Source organism: Dacryopinax primogenitus (genome assembly GCF_000292625.1).
Source record: "Dacryopinax primogenitus strain DJM-731 SS1 chromosome Unknown DACRYscaffold_1, whole genome shotgun sequence".
In the NCBI taxonomy this organism is placed as follows: Eukaryota; Fungi; Basidiomycota; class Dacrymycetes; order Dacrymycetales; family Dacrymycetaceae; genus Dacryopinax; species Dacryopinax primogenitus.
Window position 1 is genome coordinate 961,400 of NW_024467198.1, and position 17,988 is coordinate 979,387.

Sequence of the window (17,988 nt, forward strand, 5' to 3'; positions counted from 1 at the left end):
GGGCCCTGTAAGAAAACTCTCTCCGCCGAGCGTCAAGGTCCCCTCTCCCCCAGATGTCTCATTTGCACAGTATTAATCACTCCAACTAAATCATCCTACCATCCCCCTTTTCCCTCCTTTCCCGCTTGCCCTCATCTCCTCCTCGTCGACCACCCATCTTTCATCTCCTTGCAGTTGACGACCGTCTTCTTCACCAACTCACGGTCCTCTTTTCCCGTCCAAGCACGCCTCTTATTTACCAACTCTCAAAGTCGCTCCACCCGATTAGACAACTCACACCCTCAGAAATCTCCCATCGGATACGAACTTGCTTCTATACGGCCGTCATCTCCGAACAAAGAAACCACCAGATTTGACCGTGTGCCTCCTCACACGACTGGGCCCGTCACATTCTCGTGTCATTTTTACTTACCGCATTGCATCATATCATCGCTTCCTTCTTTCTTCGCTCCTTCGTTCTCCCTCATCTTCGTCATCTCCTTTCCAGTGAATTGTTTGTCTGCCTTCTCGCGTTCTCCCTTGGTGATATACCTCACGACCCGTCGACAAGAATGCCAGCAGGCACTGCTGTGATGGAGACATTCAAGAGTACGTCCCTTACTCGCTTTCTCCCTTCCCTCCATCTCCAGGCTGTCCCGAGTAGCTGAATGTATGCTGTATAAAAGACCTTATTCGTCACGGAAAGCACGGCAAAGACCAGCCTCGTGCTGGCGATCGCACATCGCCTTCTCAGACGACAGCAGGTGCGCACGCGCGTCACTTGCACCCTGACTTCGTTGATGCTGATCTTCTTCCAGCTCACGCGCAGGGGACGTCATCCAACCCCCCTAGGGAGCAGCGGCGTGCCGAACGCGAGGTCCACCGCGAGGTTCAGCAGGATACTCAACAGTGCGAGGTACACGGTCAAAAGGATAACCGCTTCGGCCACACCGCCGAGCAAATCGTGCGAGAAGAGCGAGAGGCCAAGAACAAAATGCCCCAGTACAAAGGCCTCGAGCGCTTTAAGCTGCTCGACAAGATGGGAGAGTGAGTACCCTGCGGCCAGGCACTGCAGGATCCCAAATCCACTGAGTATATGCTGATCAATTCGCATGATTACCCCGCTTTTGCCACGCATATATTGTCCTTTTACCTTTCTGTCCCCATTCGATTCGCGTTTTAGCGGCGCATTCTCAAACGTCTACAAAGCAGTCGATTTGACCACCAGCCAGAAGGTGGCTGTCAAAGTCGTTCGCAAATTTGAACTCAATTCGACGCAGGCAAGTCCGATTCTTTGTGATTTTCAAATTGCATTCCTATCCATCGGAATGGTCTTTTACATTCTATATATTCCTCGCAACATCGGACAACCGCTGATCGTCGGCGCGCGTGGCCGTTTCTTCTCGTCGCCAACGCCTTCACACACTACAGGACCCAGGGAAACATCTCAATCCGCAATTCAAGAAACGGCCTCGCGTGACCGAGGTGAGACTCATATCTTGTTTGTTATTGAGGGCCGACCAATTTCGTTGACTCAATTTTTGACCTGCATTTCAATTTACCGTAGGCGTTGTAAACTGACAATATGAACAGCGCGCAAACATCCTCAAGGAGGTGCAGATCATGCGCGGGATCTCACATCCCAGTGTTGTCAAACTAATATCCTTTTCTGAATCCGAAGAACACTACTTCTTGGTGCTAGAGCGTACGCCACGACTTCCATCAAACGGTGTCCTTGCTAATCAGATTGTACAGTGATGGAGGGCGGCGAACTTTTTCATCAAATGTGAGAACGTCCATGACGTCATTGTCCATCACGCACGCTGATCCCCCCAATTCAGTGTCAAATTGACGTATTTCAGTGAGAACCTGGCGCGACACGTCATCTTGCAAGTTGCGCATGGTATTCATTACCTTCACGAAGAGCGTGGTGTCGTTCATCGGTAATCCATGTCCTTACTGTTGATCTTCGGCCGCTAATGCACTTTGCTGCCAGTGACATCAAGCCTGAGAACCTCCTCTTTGACCGCATTCCCATCATCCCGTCGAAACAACCTATATCACGTCCATATGACGAGGAAAAGGAAGACGAAGGCGAATTCCTCCCTGGTGTTGGTGGCGGCGGGATCGGTCGTGTCAAAATTGCCGACTTTGGTCTGTCGAAGGTCGTCTGGAACGAAGAGACAATGACTCCGTGTGGGACGGTTGGCTATACAGCACCCGAAATCGTGAAAGATGAACGATACAGCAAGAGTGTAGACATGTGGGCCATGGGCTGCGTTCTGTACACCCTCCTCTGTGGCTTCCCACCCTTTTATGACGAGAGTATCAATGTTCTCACAGAGAAGGTGGCTCGAGGCTATTACACCTTCCTCAGCCCCTGGTGGGATGATATTAGCGCATCAGGTTCGTACCCCTCGCCATGATCCATGAAAATGGCTTTCAGTAACTGACCGTCATGTAGCTAAGGACTTGATTACCCACCTTCTCTGCGTTGACCCGGCACAGCGATACACTATTGACGAGTTTCTTGCCCATCCTTGGTGTAGTGAATCCCCTGCACCTCTTCCGGAACCCACTCCAGATACCCTGGCACCCCCAACGCGCAACAATATGCCTATTGATTCCCCCCTTCTGATGGAAGTCCGTGGTCGAGGCGGCCGGGAGGGTCGCTCCCCAGGTCTGGCTACACTCAAAGAGGCTTTCGATGTTACATACGCTGTCCACCGCATGGAAGAGGAAGGCGCCCGGAGGCGCGCGTATAATGGTCCCGGTGGTGCTGGTGTCCGCGGATTTCTAGGCGGCCTAAACGAAGATGACGAGAACGAAGTTGAGAACGACGCCGCTGTCGTAGAGGATGCTCGGAAGAAGCAGCAAGCGTCAAAGGCTCAACCCCAGCAGCGCCATTACGCAGCTGGTGGTGCTGATAGACGTCAGGCTGAGGCAGCTCTGTACGATGGCCGGGCGGGTCAGCGCGATCGGGGCGGCGGCAACAAGCGACGTCAGAATGCAGGCAACTCCTTCGAGCTCGACATAAACAACGCTACGCTCCTAGGCCGTCGGCACAAGAAGGCCGAACCCAGTCCACTGGGAAGGGCACCAATTATTCCTGAAGAAGTAGATCCTGGTAGCCCCATGCGCCTATGATCTGCATCGTTGCTCGCGAACCCTCTTATCACTTGTTATGACTGTATCGCATTGCATTTTCCTTTGCAATCCCTCGATCCACTTTCCCGTCATGTATCGAATGTTCTCCTCTCTTCAGTTTTCGCACCGCACCTTCCTGTTTACTTCGCATTCTGCTTGCGTTGCGGACACGAATTTTCGCGTCGGACCGTAAAGGTGAATCCTTGTACTGTTACCTCGCATGAGTATTTGTTGTACGAATCCATGCCGCAGCCCTATGCTATCTAAATTAACAACAATTCACAGCGGGATACTTTGTTATGTTGCTTGACCAACAATTGAACTGTACCTGACAATGAACAATATCGTTGTGAACCCTAACTCTGAGCGCTTATTTGTCCACACACGACCAAAGCATATGTATCCATTTGCTGCCTACGTCCTCCGAAAGTATCATGAATTGACAGGATGGAACGAAGACTTTTATTCAAAACTAACGAGATCATCAACAGGTGAGCTGACACTGTATTTGAAAGCATCCCATACTCACATTTACCTGATAGCAATACTTGACTTTGACGTACCCCACGGAGTCAACTTCGCCATCTCCAAATCTCCCACACCGCTCTTCAAGACCACGTATACCCTTCAAGCCCTCCCCACACTTCATGGCTCTCTGGGATACATATTCACATCGTGTCCATTAGATGTGGGCGATTCGCATGTGGTCCCGTTTGAAGACCTCTTGGGGAGGTTCAAGATCTATGGCCCTCCAAAGCGCCCGGAAGGGAAGGAGGAGGAGTGGTTAGCTGGGCAGAGAGTGGATACGAGAGGTATGTCTGGTTACTCCCTGAGTATGGATTACTCATACCAAGCATTACTAGACTACTTATTATATGGACGCATGTACGTGCCAGCACAACGAATAGAAGCGCTCTATTCCATTCGCATATCTCCCACCCTGCAAGGCACCATCGCTGCTATATCCGAGCCCGGTCGGTTTGGTACCCGACCACAGCGCTATGGTGCACCTACTACACGATCCAACCTCATGTTCGGGTTGGAACATGACATCGGCCGGTGGTGCACGGAGTACTCGTACAGTGCGGAAGATGGCATGTGGGGTGCAAGGGTATTACACCATTTTGGGAGGTTGGCAGGAGAGGCAGGGTCGGATAAGTGGGTGCTAGGGGAAGGAGAGAAGAGGGTAGATGAGGAAGACCCGATGCCCGGCGGCTTAAGAGGACGTTTCTCTGCTGGGGCAGAGGTGTACTTCAGCGCGAAGGAGAAGAGTGCCGGAGGTGAGCTATCCCGCACTGATCCTGCCGATCTGACTCTAACGTTCACTGCAGTCTCCGCTGGAGTACGCTTTACCACACTACCAGATGCAGCTCCACCGTCCCTCACGCAAACGCATCCCCCACCCCTCACATCCTCATCCCAGCCCCCGACCACAATAACCGCAACTTTCAACCCCATCGTCGGCCAGTTCTCGGGCGCGTATGCAGCACGAGTATCACGCGATATCACCTTGTGCTCGAGATACGACTTCAACATGTACAGCTATGAGACCGACTGGACCATGGGCGCTGAGTGGTGGATGCGCCGGAGCAAGGCCCGACCGCTTGCGCCTGTACCTGTGCCCACCTCCAGCCATGCCGTGGCACCAACACCACCGACACCACAGGTACCAGCACAGATACTAGCTCCGCCTAATCCTGCAACAGAAGTAGAGGAAGACGAGATCCAGGGGGTGGTCAAGGCCCGCATAGGTACGGACGCAAGTGTGTCCCTCATGTGGGAAGGCCGGTTGCGAAACACGCTTATTTCCCTCGGTGTACTATCAAACCTCGCAAGTCCGGCGAAGCCCATCGTAAACATCGGCGTGGAGCTAGCGTACTTCTCCTTCGATCAATAGTTCGTAGTCCACGCGATGTGGGGCATCGTCGATGCAATCATAACAGACTTCCTATCCTAAGGGGCTACAGAACCGCCGGAATGAATGCGGCTATAATACACACAACACAGCAAGTAGATCGTACACCAGAAGCAAAATGTCGGGGCAAAGGCCCTGTGAGGTACATTTATGAGAAAGAAGTTCAAGATAGACCAGACCAAGCAAGATATCAAGATACCACAGAGTCGGCTTTGTTCTCTTTCGCGTCATTGTCTCCGTCGCCCGCCGTGCTCCCACCCTCACTCCCGTTCATACTCCCACCGCCATTCCCAGCTCCACTGTGGTCATGCTTTGGAGTGGCCATCAGCCCTCTGGCCAAACGGGTGATCGCATCAGCCGTGATGACTGGCCTTGCATGTTTCTTCGGAAGTGTGACGGGCGTATCCCCTGGCTCCGCCCTATATGGCCCTCTGAACCCTCCACCTGAGACAGTGGAATGGTGCACCCCGTTCACGCGAGGAGAGACGCGAGAGGGAAATGACTGCGGCCCTCCTCTACTAGACACGCCGCCAATGGGGGCGGGGCTGGGGACAGCGCGTACCCGAGTAGATGGACCAGCTGACACAGTGGCTGGCTTGGACGGTTCAGGAGCCGAGATGACAGGCGGGTCCAACGTCGCGCTTGAAACGACAGTGACAGCGGCTTCAGCATGCCTTTGCGCAGGAGTGCGGTACGCAGGCTTAGAAGTGGAGATGGAGCCTGCGAGGGCGGAGAGCAGCTGGAGCGCACCATCGCGTCCTGTATCGGGAAGGACGGAGCGCCAATCCGCCTTGGGCGTCGTGACTTCGGTCTCTTTCTCTTTCGGTTTCACCTTGTTGCCTTTGTTTTCTTCCTCCTTTCCGCTCACACCGAGAGACAGATTCGTGATAGACTCGTCCAGCCCGCTGGCAGGTGGATCCTGTGCATTCGCCGTGCCACCAGGAGTGGCATCGGAGGTCGCAGCGGCGGCAGCAGCAGCAGCGTTCTCCGCTGCCTTCGCCGCAAGCTGCTTGTTCTTCTTCCCTGCACCGCGTTTCCTCCTTTCCCTCAGTGGACCGGCAGGCGCGTTTGTTGCCACAGGCGTGGCATGATCGTCCTCTTCCCCAGGGGCGGTTTCATCTGCGCACTATGAGCTATCTGTCTCTTACTCTGGTAGTGGAAAGAATTACCTTTGTATCCCAGTCCAGCAGTGAGAGCAGGAGTCATCCAATCATCCAAATCGGGCAAGGAATCGTCGTCCGTCTCGTCAGCCCAGTTGAGCCGCGGAGTCGGTGAAACACTTCGAAGAGAAGCCTCTTTGGTCGCAGATACGACCAATGCGCTGGCGGGGCGATCGGACTCAACGTTATCAAATACTGGGCGCTCGGGTGGTGCGGATTGAGCGACACGTCTGTCTTTACTGGAGTTTGCGCTGGAGAGCATCGGAGGCGGGTCGGCGACGGAGTGAGGAGGTGGATCCCTGATCACCTCCACAGATGATACAGACGACGCGCTCAAGCTGATACTGCTGGGAACTTTCCTTGCACCCGATCCCCTTTTCCCATTGCCGGTTGCATTCCCACTCCCATGCACAGGCTTCGGTGGCAGACCAGTACCTCTGATCGACAAGGCACTCTTCCCCCTTCCTTCTGCTCTCGGTGTCGTGGGTGAAGCTGCTTCGACCGTTCCATCTGTGCGGGGCCCGATTCTGCTCAGGAGACTGGGTCCAGAGCTCTCGGTTGCTGAGCCCGTATCGGAAGCGGAGGCGGAGTTGACACCCCGTGCACCCCGACGGCCACGATAATAGCTTTTTCCACGTCCAGCGCCGCTGCCGTTGGTGCTAGGAAGAGAAGAGGGAGCAGTCGAAATCGCTAATTGGGGAGGCATGTACTTGTGGTGGAATATAACCGGTATGCGGCGGGCAAGTGATGTGTTGGCGGGCTTGCTAATGAGATACCGCCAGAGATGTCAGGCTGTCAAGATTCTTGATCCAACGTGAAGCAATATATTGTCCTCCTGTGATTGTTGTTCCCTTTGTTATTCGTTTGTTGTGTAATACCGAAGTTCAAGCCAGGAGGAGAGTGAGGGTCTGTCCAGTGAAGCGTATGGTGTATCGACCGTTGTGCCATATGATCCACACATCAGCCACTTGCCTCCGTTAGGCGCCGACATATAAGCTCTGCTTCCGAGTTTGCAGAGCCACCGCCAATTTCTGCACGCCCGCCCAGTCGTGTGCTCTAGTCATCGCCAACCAACGAGCATAACAACCCGCATACCCGCACCACCACCACACACAACAAAAGGGATAAAAAATGTCAAGAGCATCCCAGCCCGAGCTCAAAAAGGTGCGTCAGCGGAAACAACCCAAGAAGATTCCTTGTGGTAACGTTGAACAGTTTATGGACAAGCGGCTGTTTGTCTACATCCAAGGCGGAAGGAGGGTCTCGGGAGTCCTCCGGGGATATGACATCTTCCTCAACTTGGTGGTCGATGATGCCGTCGAGGAATCAGGGACATCCGGCAAGAAACATATTGGCCAGGTGGTAAGTCGAGACATTGTCATACCTTTCAACGACTGCAGGCTGACCCGGTTTTCAGGTTATCCGAGGCAACAGCGTCACCTCGATGGAGGTACTGGAGGCAATACGGTAGTTGGTGTCAGTGACAGGGTTCATATGCGAGATCAGTTTCGAGGGAAAGCTGTAGTACCATAGGCATGTTCTGTCGTTCAGCCCGTCGCGTACCTTGCTCAAGCACGGCCTTCCTCTCTCAGATGTATCACTTCTTACGCATAATGCATTCTCTCCCGACGTTCTCTGCGGTTCTTCCCTATGGAAGATGGATTATAATTCTTTCCCGTGACTGTGCTCACCTTAGACTTGCAGGCACCGGATGTCGTCTGATCACCGCACTTCCTTCGTGGATTCTACTGGCAATATTTCATTCGCATCTGCTGGAACTCTGCACAAACGTATACGCTATTAACTCTGGCTCAACTTCTCCGACTCCACATCTTCTCTGCTCAGTTGCTGGTCGCATCCGTGTAGGAGGTGGTAGCGAACCCAACCTGATTGTTCGTGCTGTCGAACACGGAGTAGAACCTCTCGAGGAAGACGTATCCGTTGATGAAGTCAAGGCCTGAACCTGCGGCCTCCCCCGTGGAGGCGACAACAAGGTAGATCTTGTTGGCTGTGCCACCGATGAGTGTGTTCAGGTCCCTGGGCCAGATCTGGGCGTTCGCAGTGAGTTCGTATTCGGTACCTCCGATGGTGAAGTATAAGCTCTGCAGGTCGCTCTCCGAAGCCACCGTCAACAGGCCCGTGTTCTCATCCAAAGTCGCGCCGGTAGCGGAGACGTAGCTGTTGTATGTACCCTCGGGAAGGTAGAGGAGGGTCGTGCCAGTGTCGACGATACCAGCGGTGGTGGCCATGATCGTCGTGCCGCCCATCGTGATGGACTGATTGATACCCCAGTAGTACGAGGCAGGCTCAGTGGTGGTGAGAGGGGTGCTGAGCATTGGTCAGTTCTCGTCTTTATAATAGACAACAGCGGCTCACTAGGTGATGGCAGAAGTCGTCTTGGTCGTGTCAACCCCGCCGAAGGTAAGCTCACCGTTTATCTGCGCCTCAGAAGTGCCCTGGGGGGGTTGGAAGTCTGCTCATCCCGTCAGCGCGTCTGCATGCTTGTCAACTAAATCCACTCACAGATCCCGACAACCTTCTCGGAGATAGTGCCCTGAGTGTACAGGTTGTCCGTCACGGTCGGGACCTCAGTCACGCCGCTGACTGTGTCCTCGGTCAGGTCGGTAGGCCCGATCCCAACGATCCCATCAACGCCCTCGAAGCCAGATGTCTTCGAAGCGACACCAATGCTCTGCTTGGTGATGGTGAGGCCCGTTCCCAGCGTCACGGTGTCGGTGTACTCTGTGCCGCTCATCGAGCCAGAACCGTACGAGACGGCGACCTTGTCACGGGTGTCCGTGCTCGTCCTCGTGGCCTTGTACTGTACAGAACTGAAGATCAGGCAGAGATCACTGGGAGAAGGGAACGACTGACCTGCGTGCTGGCACCAACCCAGGTGTTGGAGGAGCCGGTGTCGACGATGAGGTCGTCTGGTTCAACGTGAGTTGTAGTCAACTCCAATTCATTACACGTGGCTTACAAGTGGTGGCAGGGCTGCCGACGCCGACGGCAAGGCTGTAGTAGGTCTGTTTTCTGCTGTGAATCTCTCAAATTCGCGTGGCGGAAAGGATAGCCTACCACAGAGTTGGTTGCAGCAGCAGACGCAGCCCTCTCGGCGACGGAAGCCTTGGCAGCACCCTTAGCCTTAAAGGTAGCGAGACGGGCACGATCGTGCTCAAGCACGTTGTAGCCGCTTTTCTGCTGGATGTTGTGGCGAGCGAGGGTGACCTTGACATGGGACTCGTCGATCACGATCGGGGAGGCGAAAGCGGCCGTGGCCAGCGCAAGGACGGAGAGCAAGGTACGACCGGGTACCATCTTGTAACGCAGGGGCAGCGCAGGAGCAACTTTGCGGCAGGTGCGCTGAATTTGAACTCCTCCCTTCTACGCTTACATTTATACAACCAAGGCTGCCATGAAGAAGTCTTGCCAGCTTGCGTGCCATGCGCCAACATTGTTTCGGTGGCATGGCGCAAGACACCTTATCTTTCCGCCCAACATCGGGGAAGAAGAAGAAGAGGGGTAAACCTCTCGCCATCAGGAAACAACGCACACGACCCCATATGCGGACATAAACCGCTGGCGATTCGTTCGAAAGGACGGTATCCCCGCAGGACAATGAGATGTAAGGCGGATAAACGAGCCCTTTCACACTGATGGTATGAATGAAATCCATTGCTACATTCTGGTTATTTGACCGAACACTTCTTCCCATATACATTCCGAGAAATGTGCGTTCTTATCTGTGATGAGGATGGGCTCACGACAGGAGATAACTGTCCAGATCACTGTCATTAGGCTCTCGCTTTGTCGCACGATCGCAAAGATGTCTACCTCACGGTTGCCTTACGTTCAGGAAAAACACTCTTCCATCGTAAGGAAGTCCACAAGGTGATTACTAACGTCGACCGTGTCCAGGCAACCAACCACAGGGGTTTTATGTCGTCCGCACAAGCAAGCGTGCTCGCCCGGTCTTATCTCCACATTGTTCGAAGGGATCGTTCGACTTTCGTTTTCAGTTGACTAAACGCCCCTCTGAGCTCCAAAACCACTGGAAGAAACTCGAATTGTGGTGAGCACGATGCTGGAATGATGTTCTCCATCAAGAAAGTGGGGTATGGAATGGCTACCCTGAGGGCCCAAGCTATCAAGGTGGTTCTAGACCAAATCTAGTCATATAATTTTACCTGAACTTTTCTCCTCATCCGCACGGTAACGCTCTCGTACCTTCAGCAACACTAGGGACGGATTGTGCTGTAATTCCATTCATTGCTTCACGAAGCCGCTCTCCGATTTCTGATGAGCTGGCAGGTCGATCCTTCCTGACAACATGGCTCCGTCACCCTCACGGACTGGGGGATAGCCAGCGAACGCAAACCGCAGGGTGATTCTTCTAACTGAACTAACAAACGTGCCCACATAGTATTCGATTGAAGGAAGATATTCGGACCGCATTGGTCATAACACTTTGACACGTTACTGCCCCCGGTTCTTCAGTTACTACCGCGGCTGTTATGGATGGCGGAAGAATGGGCGATGAGGATTCGTGGCGCCATCTGTCGCCAAAGGAGTCAACAATCGCAAACATGGACTGCTGCGCATGTAGCAGTGAGTAGGGGGAGGGGAAATATGTTTGCTTTCGTCCACCAGCATGGCTACGTTGCCTCAGTCTCTAAATGGATGATCGTTGTGGCATCTCGCTCATTGAACTCTCCCTGCTGCGCGCGGACCTCCCTCCAACGAAAGACATACTCCTCGGGCGTGCGCGAGGACATGCCTAAAAGATGAGTGGAGCGACGGAGGTTCAATCGATGGGTCGGCAGACGTGGCTTGTCGAGGTCCTGATCCTGACCTTCTTCTGGAGATGGGGAAGGCGGGAAGGCTATAATTGGCACAAGAGATATCAAGCGGTTCAAATAAGAACAGTGTTTACCAGGAGAGACAAATCACGCACGCTTCTCGACTTCACCAACCCAGTCAAAGTACTTGCTAATAACCGGGAATAGGGGCTCTACTGTTTGACGTGTTGATTCGACCATATGTTGTATGTCATCACTTGACGCGACAGACCTGGTTTGATTTGGCGGTTTTGGCGTGCGGTCGACTATAGGGAGCCGAAGTTCGTTGAGCCTCCCGTCAACGAGAGCGAGACGCGTTGGTTCCTGACTTCCCCGGTGCTTTAGAAGAAAGTAACACATCAGAATTTTATTACCATACACCGGCTGCAATAGACTCAGATAGTGAGTGAGGTCTAGAGCCATGGTGACAAGATTCAGATAGTCGGAGAGGACTTGACTAGAGCGTGCACTGTGAGCACAGCTCATCTCCTCGCATTGTGCCCACTCGCCTTTGCTGGTGCAGCTCGCTCATGAACCAGATGCTGATATCGTGCAGTATAACAAGGCTAGGAATCACCTCCATGATCGCCTTCGATGGGGAGCCCGGCAGTTGCGAGTTCGGCACAGACAGCGGGCGAAGTGAAGTCACGATCAGTTTGAGATGTGCAGGTGTCTTTGCATAGCTGCGTTCTGAATCAGTCCCAGCCGGCGCCAACTGGACAAGGTGAATTCGGCGAACAATATCTCGATAGATGCTAGTAGATGAGCCCACTGTCCCGTGAGCGAGTTTCCATTGAGCCAGCCGTCATCGTATCCGATGAGCTTCCTCTCAAACACATCCTGAGACCGAGCAGTCACAATAACCACTCTGGATTTGACCAGCGCTCCCTCACAGAGAGGTACTAGATGCGCTAGAGCCAAGTGAAGGGGGCAAGATGGAGATAGAAGACCAGTGAGTAGGAGTGTCAGATATGGAGGGAGGTCAGGAAGTGGGAAAGAAGACATGGTCGGATCGAAACGCGTGTTCGGACTCGATGCGCGTCGCGTGCGGAGATATTCCATGCGATTGATACAATACAACAATATTGTCAAAATACAAGCAGTCTCAAGCATCATAATCCTCGTCCTCCACAACCAGTCTCCGAGCAGGCTGATAATCTCCGGATCCAGGTTGGCCAAAACCATTCGACATACTCTGCAAACCTGCAAGCGGATCATGGGACGTATCCTCATCATCATCCATGTCATCTCCCTCATCGTCTTCCCCAAACAAATCTCCGCCTTCGTCTGCGTCCCCTAATCCAGGCTCATCTTCCCCCATTGCGTCGTCCTCTCCGGCAGCATCTGCCTCACCTTCCGCATCCACCAATCCCCACTCTCCTTCAGCATCTTGCTCGTACTTTGCTGCCTCCTCGTCGTAATAGTAGTCACTACCTGGTGGCGGTCGATTTGGCACTAAATCGAAATCGACCTGAGTGAGACAATGCTTGGCTGGTGGTAATCGAACACCATAGGTTTCTGGTATGGACGGAAGGGGTACAGAGTTGGTCTTATCAGCAAGTGATTGCAGATACTGCGCTAGTTCTGAGCACCAGCTGGACGTCATACAACAACCGGACAAACCTCCTTCGGTATGCGACCCGCAAACTCCCAGCCCGCTCGCGCTTGAATTGCAAGTGTCAAATCCTCCATCGTAATGTTTCCCACTCTCCCTGCATGTTCGGCATATACCAAGGAGTCATTCATCACTTGAGATGAATACCCTTAAATCCCCGATCAGCGACATCCTACCGCTTTAGACGCGACGTACTATGAGAGAACTCTAATAATTGGTGGAGTACTTGCGGTTGCGCATCAGATATTGCTGGATTAGCTGAAAGTATTAATGCAATGAGACGAGCATCTCTAGGTAGAACTGTTCCAGGCATTGTGAAGACAACTTGATTTAATAGTTGTATGTTACATATACTGGAAGGCCTAGGGTTGTTGTAACGGAACCAAATTAGGCATGTCGAATCCTGTGAAAGCGCCGCCCCCCATTGTCTGTAACGACATTACCATTCACTCATCACCACAATCGCCCGCAATGGCGGACGCAATGGAAGAGGACGTCATGCTCTCTGCCAAAGAAATTGCGCTTCTATGCCAGTTGAGAGAGAAGGAGAAGCAGGTAAATGCGCTTGTGGTAAGTCCTTGGTGTGCGCTGCGCTGTCCCTGTCTGATGGTGTGTCATGAAGGAAGACATCACCGCGCTGAGAGCATTCGTTCCCACTCAACCTTTACCTGCACCTGCAGTGTCTGGGCAGGCGTTACCACCTTCTTTGCTTGCCCTATTGACTCCACTGCTCCGCGCGAATCCACCATCAGGCGTTTCTTCGGCGTCTGTTATCACATCACGAGTCGAGCTACTTCAGCGGGAGAACGATGAGTTATATGGGCTATTGAAGGAGAGCAATATTGCGCAGTTGAAAGAGGAGGTCACAATGCTAAGACAAACGGTCGCTGGAATGGATACTGCTTTGCGAGGTTAGCGCGCGACTGGGCTGCTCTTTCCACACTCATGCTGATTACGTTTCGTCGTCAAGAATCGCATGACACAATAACGTCCCTCTCGTGGGTGTCGCATTGTGATTTCAATGACATTTTTTCTCATCTCCCCATGCACAGATCGCAGCTCTCTCAGGCACAAGAAGCGCTCATCTCTGTCGGCAATCCTACATCAGTCGCGGCGCCTGTCTCGCCACCTACAAATACAACTAGCCAGCCTCTCTCCAACGGCAGCGCTATATCTCAAACCATTGAGGTATCCCCTGCATCTTCCACAAAACCTATACCCACTGGTCCCCGCGCCCAAACAATCAAGAGGCCTCCACGAGCCAATCTGCCATCGCAGTCTCCTATATCACCCATGACTCCGACCATCAATGGAGTCGGGGAGACCTCTACGGCGTCCGGTTTGAACGTGCGCGGGGCAGCGACCTCTCCGGTAACCCACGAACTCCCAAGGCGGCCTTCGCCACAATCGCGTCGAAGTCGTTCAAGATCTCCGAATGTGAGACATAACGGCGAGAGGAGCGACGACAGGTATGGAGATAGGGATGCTGGCCGAGGAAGGGATCGTAGCCCTCTACCCGGAAATCGAAGGGACGACAACACTCGCGAGAATGGTGGACGGTTTAACCGACGACACGGCAATCCTCGACGAGGCGGACATAGTGGCCCGGTTGGCCCAGTACCATCATCTCGGAGTCTCGTCGAACGCATGAATATGTGATAAGTTTTCTTGTGCATTTATCGCTTGTTTTATTTTCCTGATCGTTCTACAAACGGGCAATTCACATCCGTCTGATTTCATGAACTTTTGTAATTGTATCACTTGCACGGACTGCTACACGCGCATACTGTCTGTGTTGTCCACTATATCACTTGCGACCTTGACCACATGTGCATCTTACACTATCGTTTGATTAGTGGTTGTATCGATAGTTTTGCTTATCGCCACAACACACGAACATACAAGAATATGTACATTCAGTCATGTGATCTGGAATGCAACGAAGAATGCGGAAGCAAATAACGCGGCGTCGCGTTTCCATAGAAGCAATTAATATTGACCGTGTTCGACTGAGAGATCGTCGTGCCTTGGCCGCCCCTTACCGCATGTGGAGGTTTTGACAGCGACCAAGGCCGACATCGTACCACTATCACCTTCACCACCTTCACCATGCCAGTCGACATCAAGGCACTTGCAGAGAAGATCAACGACGAACGCATCGAGGCCAAGACTACCCAGGACGATCTGCGTGAACAGATCCGCCGCGTCAAGGCCGAAGCGGAAGAATCTCGCCTCGCTGCTGCTCGCTCCCGTCTCGCAAAAATTGAGCAGGATAAGAAAGTTTCCGAGCTCGAAGCAGAGATTCTCCTCTGGAAGCACAAGTACAACGTACTCGAACAGGCCTTGAAGGACTCGAAGAAAGAAAAAGAGGAAAAACAGAAGCAGTGGGATGCTCTCGCAGTCGAAGTGCAGAGAGAGTTGGTCGGTGCGCGGGAGAAATATGAGGAGGCTGCCAAGTTCGGTCTTGCAAGGCTTACTGAAGCGGAGGATATCCTGCGCACTAGGGAGCTTGGCATATCGGATCCGATCACTCTCCTAGTGAAGCGTTCTGATCAGGAGCGTGAAGAAGCAGCACAATCCGCTCAGCTTGCTGAGGCTGCCGCACCGCTCCTAGCCCTTGCCGTCGTTCCACCTGTGGAACAACCTGCCGCGCCTGCTCCTGCTCCTACAACCGAGTCTGCTCCTGCGGCTGCCCCACCCTCCTGCGAGCGCTGTGCTCGCCGTGCGGCGAAAAAGGCAATGAACCCCGGAAAGTATTCGACCTCCGAGGAGAGGGCCTTCTCTGTAGGCTCATTTCACATTGTCAGAGTTTCTATACTTATCCCCCGAACAGCAACAAAGGTCGGACTATTCCCTGACTAGCGCTCATCATCGGACCTTTCTTGCTGAGCCCCACGGGCACGAACGTGGGGACCGCGACCGAGCTGAGAGGAGGCGCTCTTCAAGGCGCTTGACCGAAATCACCGCAGTTGATCCTCGTGACATTCAGCCTGTTGTCGTTACCGACCTGTACTACAGCAAGGGGCTGATACCGTCTCCGAACTCTCCGCGCCAGTACTATGTCAAGAACCATCTGCGACAGAGGAGCGTCAGCTCAAAGTCCAGCCGCAAATCACCCCCAGTCAGTTACCGGAGGGCAATCTCGTCGATGTCGGGGAGCGGTACAGTGCGGGCCTCCCGGAGGATGTACATCCAGGAGGAGCCATGGAACACCGACAACCCCCCACCCGTTCCGAGCAAGCCTTGAAGTCTTTTCGATCCAATACGCTTACGGATACCGGCGTCGACCGTTGACCGACGATTTCTACGCTCTTATGATCCCCGTGTTGTCACCAACTGCCATCCGCTCGTTTGTTCGCGTTTCATCTTTTTCATTTCAAGGTTGCACTTCGGCAAGTCTGTTCATTTCGGCTGTTCATATCGGCTATTCCCATCGCACAATTGTTACCCTTTGAATAGTTCCTTCCTGTATCAAATCGGCTCAAGGACACTTCCCATTCGCAGTAGATTTCTCCATTCATTGTATTTTACCTATCGAGGCTAGCTATATGCGCCGCATTTGCAACTCCTTCTCTGGGTTTTTCATGCATATTGTCATTCGCAAGCTTTTCTCGCTGTCAATTGAATCGTCCGAAGTTTTGTGATGTCCCCATCAATCGATGCACACCATTCGTTTTGCTTTCGTTCCGTCGCAGTGTGAGGAACCGCGAGTTCCTCTTGCCTCCGATCCACGACCTGACCTTCACCCAAATGAATGTAACTTCATCCCTCGCAGTTTCTTCAAATGCCAAATCCTCTGGCAAGACTATTGTTGATGTACCTGTGAGGAGCAGGGCAAATGCCTCCCTAACGCCTGCTGATGACGATACCCCTGACCTCGCTTTGCTCAACCTGGACGCACCATCTGAAAGCGACACCCCGATGGACGAGCACGTCCACAGTCTGCAAGAAAATGTATGTGACTCTTTTCGCATATGGCATATCGCTCAGGACAGTCTAGCATCGGAAGTCCCTTGATACTGTACAAGCAGAGTTTCAGAAACAGGTGCGCATATACGCAGGATTTCAGCGCTAAGTTCCAAGAGCAATAGTGCCGCATCCTCATTCGCGAGCGCAAGTCTGCCCTGGACCAAGTGGATAGCCTTCGTCTACAAGTCCGTGGTGATCCTATGCCAAAGATGATATGGCTTAACTTCGGGTAGATTGAACAGCTTACTGCCGAGAATACGAAAATGGAGCTGCGTCTCGCAGATCTGAGAGGCAAACTTCATGCTGCCAATGATGAGATTATGGAAATGAAAGATGATCAATGGAAGCGCGAAAGGAGCATGCGTCTAGCGGAATCCGCTGTATGCGTTTCATCCTCACGATTTCTTCAGCTAACCTGGACTTCAACTTATCTCCTCAGCTTGCGGCTGCTCATGATACGCTGCGCCGCGGCCTCTCTCGTCATTCTCGTGCTACATCTCCTGCGTCGCCAGTATCTCCTCCTCGTAGTCCCCTCCTCCGTCCGCGAAGCCCGATTACACCACCTCCCACCGTGTCCCCGCTTCCGACTCGCAACATGATGGTGATGCCTAACTCATCCACGGATTCTTCTGTCTCTTCAACACCTCTTCTTCTGCCTAGCTTCGGTCTTGCTGCTTCTCAACTCAGTGCTATGTCTGATCCTTTCTCGTGCGAACATCCTGTCTCGACTACCCCTCTCAACAGCCCATCACAGGCCCCAGGACGGTTAAAGTATCTTACTAGTCTTTTCCCCTCCGCCGCGGCCCCACCTCGCTCTCCCATGTCGCCTCGTATCTTGCGTACCCCTCCAACTTCCATGGCGTACCCCTTGTCGACGGAAGTACTTGCTGAGCAGAGTCGCAGTTCTCAAATTGCGACATCCAGAGAGGTCTGGACGAGACCCAACTCTGTGTCACCCACTCCTTCCAAAACAACTAGATCTGGTCTTGGCGTCACTGCTATTGCGAGTCGCGACGAGGTAGCTGCTGGCAAAGTACCTGTAACCGACAACACCCTTAAGCTGCGCAGAACAGGATCATTGCAAGCTCGTACCGTATCTCGTAGCAATCCCCCTATTACAAGGCAACACATATCGCGCGTGGCAGGCGGTGCATTCGGGATGCACAGTACCACTCATGACATAGTTCCGATCGAACGCTTCAGGCCGTCTACCATCTCCACCACCCCTCTAGGATCACCGTCTGTGTCATCGACCACAATGACGAACACCGCATATTCACGCACAACTGCGCCATCTGGTGCTAGGCTCTCTTCTCCTCGCTCTGGAGTCGGACTTGAGATTCCTCTCCAAGACAAACTGACACG

At 53.1% G+C, this 17,988-nt stretch overlaps 8 protein-coding genes across 8 annotated transcripts; 5 read left to right on the forward strand and 3 right to left on the reverse strand.

Annotated features, from left to right (window-relative positions):
• The first annotated feature begins 419 nt into the window (after positions 1-419).
• DACRYDRAFT_60924 (Pkinase-domain-containing protein) lies at positions 420-3,395 on the forward strand. The gene is made up of 10 exons (XM_040775654.1): positions 420-588; positions 666-743; positions 798-1,026; positions 1,163-1,263; positions 1,418-1,464; positions 1,573-1,684; positions 1,735-1,765; positions 1,821-1,922; positions 1,976-2,385; positions 2,444-3,395. The coding sequence occupies exons 1-10, from the start codon at positions 552-554 to the stop codon at positions 3,124-3,126; spliced, it is 1,830 nt and encodes a 609-aa protein (XP_040633164.1). The 5' UTR covers positions 420-551; the 3' UTR covers positions 3,127-3,395.
• A 128-nt stretch (positions 3,396-3,523) lies between these two features.
• On the forward strand, positions 3,524-5,211 carry DACRYDRAFT_73652 (mitochondrial distribution and morphology protein 10; the record flags this gene model as incomplete). The annotated part of the gene is made up of 4 exons (XM_040776016.1): positions 3,524-3,617; positions 3,669-3,938; positions 3,990-4,406; positions 4,458-5,211. The coding sequence occupies 4 exons, from the start codon at positions 3,524-3,526 to the stop codon at positions 5,021-5,023; spliced, it is 1,347 nt and encodes a 448-aa protein (XP_040633165.1). The 3' UTR covers positions 5,024-5,211.
• A 20-nt stretch (positions 5,212-5,231) lies between these two features.
• On the reverse strand, positions 5,232-6,907 carry DACRYDRAFT_12987 (uncharacterized protein; the record flags this gene model as incomplete). Its single annotated transcript, XM_040770955.1, has 2 exons — positions 5,232-6,160; positions 6,211-6,907. The coding sequence occupies 2 exons, from the start codon at positions 6,905-6,907 to the stop codon at positions 5,232-5,234; spliced, it is 1,626 nt and encodes a 541-aa protein (XP_040633166.1).
• A 425-nt stretch (positions 6,908-7,332) lies between these two features.
• Positions 7,333-7,672, forward strand: DACRYDRAFT_45093 (like-Sm ribonucleoprotein; the record flags this gene model as incomplete). The annotated part of the gene is made up of 3 exons (XM_040774624.1): positions 7,333-7,365; positions 7,417-7,563; positions 7,619-7,672. The coding sequence occupies 3 exons, from the start codon at positions 7,333-7,335 to the stop codon at positions 7,670-7,672; spliced, it is 234 nt and encodes a 77-aa protein (XP_040633167.1).
• Positions 7,673-8,042: 370 nt separating this feature from the next.
• Positions 8,043-9,519, reverse strand: DACRYDRAFT_44694 (family A1 protease; the record flags this gene model as incomplete). Its single annotated transcript, XM_040774601.1, has 6 exons — positions 8,043-8,529; positions 8,578-8,674; positions 8,725-9,022; positions 9,076-9,131; positions 9,182-9,227; positions 9,280-9,519. The coding sequence occupies 6 exons, from the start codon at positions 9,517-9,519 to the stop codon at positions 8,043-8,045; spliced, it is 1,224 nt and encodes a 407-aa protein (XP_040633168.1).
• Positions 9,520-12,126: 2,607 nt separating this feature from the next.
• DACRYDRAFT_73654 (TFIID-domain-containing protein) lies at positions 12,127-12,967 on the reverse strand (the record flags this gene model as incomplete). The annotated part of the gene is made up of 3 exons (XM_040776017.1): positions 12,127-12,612; positions 12,663-12,802; positions 12,850-12,967. 3 exons carry the CDS (start codon positions 12,965-12,967, stop codon positions 12,145-12,147), a joined length of 726 nt encoding a protein of 241 aa, XP_040633169.1. The 3' UTR covers positions 12,127-12,144.
• A 161-nt stretch (positions 12,968-13,128) lies between these two features.
• Positions 13,129-14,590, forward strand: DACRYDRAFT_19505 (uncharacterized protein; the record flags this gene model as incomplete). Its single annotated transcript, XM_040771539.1, has 4 exons — positions 13,129-13,224; positions 13,277-13,565; positions 13,625-13,652; positions 13,707-14,590. Coding segments are annotated over exons 1-4 (800 nt in total), but the record flags the coding sequence as incomplete, so codon positions are not given.
• A 146-nt stretch (positions 14,591-14,736) lies between these two features.
• On the forward strand, positions 14,737-16,286 carry DACRYDRAFT_19506 (uncharacterized protein). Its single transcript, XM_040771540.1, has 3 exons — positions 14,737-15,438; positions 15,488-15,815; positions 15,904-16,286. Exons 1-3 carry the CDS (start codon positions 14,764-14,766, stop codon positions 16,107-16,109), a joined length of 1,209 nt encoding a protein of 402 aa, XP_040633171.1. The 5' UTR covers positions 14,737-14,763; the 3' UTR covers positions 16,110-16,286.
• The last annotated feature ends 1,702 nt before the right edge of the window (positions 16,287-17,988 follow it).

Bases quoted from the DNA above. Each gene is read 5' to 3' on its own strand.
- DACRYDRAFT_60924 (XM_040775654.1), top strand. From the start codon at position 552: ATGCCAGCAGGCACTGCTGTGATGGAGACATTCAAGA. The intron at 744-797 runs GTGCGCACGCGC...ATCTTCTTCCAG, and splicing joins GCCTTCTCAGACGACAGCAG to CTCACGCGCAGGGGACGTCA. The intron at 1,923-1,975 runs GTAATCCATGTC...CTTTGCTGCCAG, and splicing joins GAGCGTGGTGTCGTTCATCG to TGACATCAAGCCTGAGAACC.
- DACRYDRAFT_19506 (XM_040771540.1), top strand. From the start codon at position 14,764: ATGCCAGTCGACATCAAGGCACTTGCAGAGAAGATCAACGACGAACGC. The intron at 15,439-15,487 runs GTAGGCTCATTT...TCCCCCGAACAG, and splicing joins CCGAGGAGAGGGCCTTCTCT to CAACAAAGGTCGGACTATTC. The intron at 15,816-15,903 runs GTACAGTGCGGG...CAAGCCTTGAAG, and splicing joins CTCGTCGATGTCGGGGAGCG to TCTTTTCGATCCAATACGCT.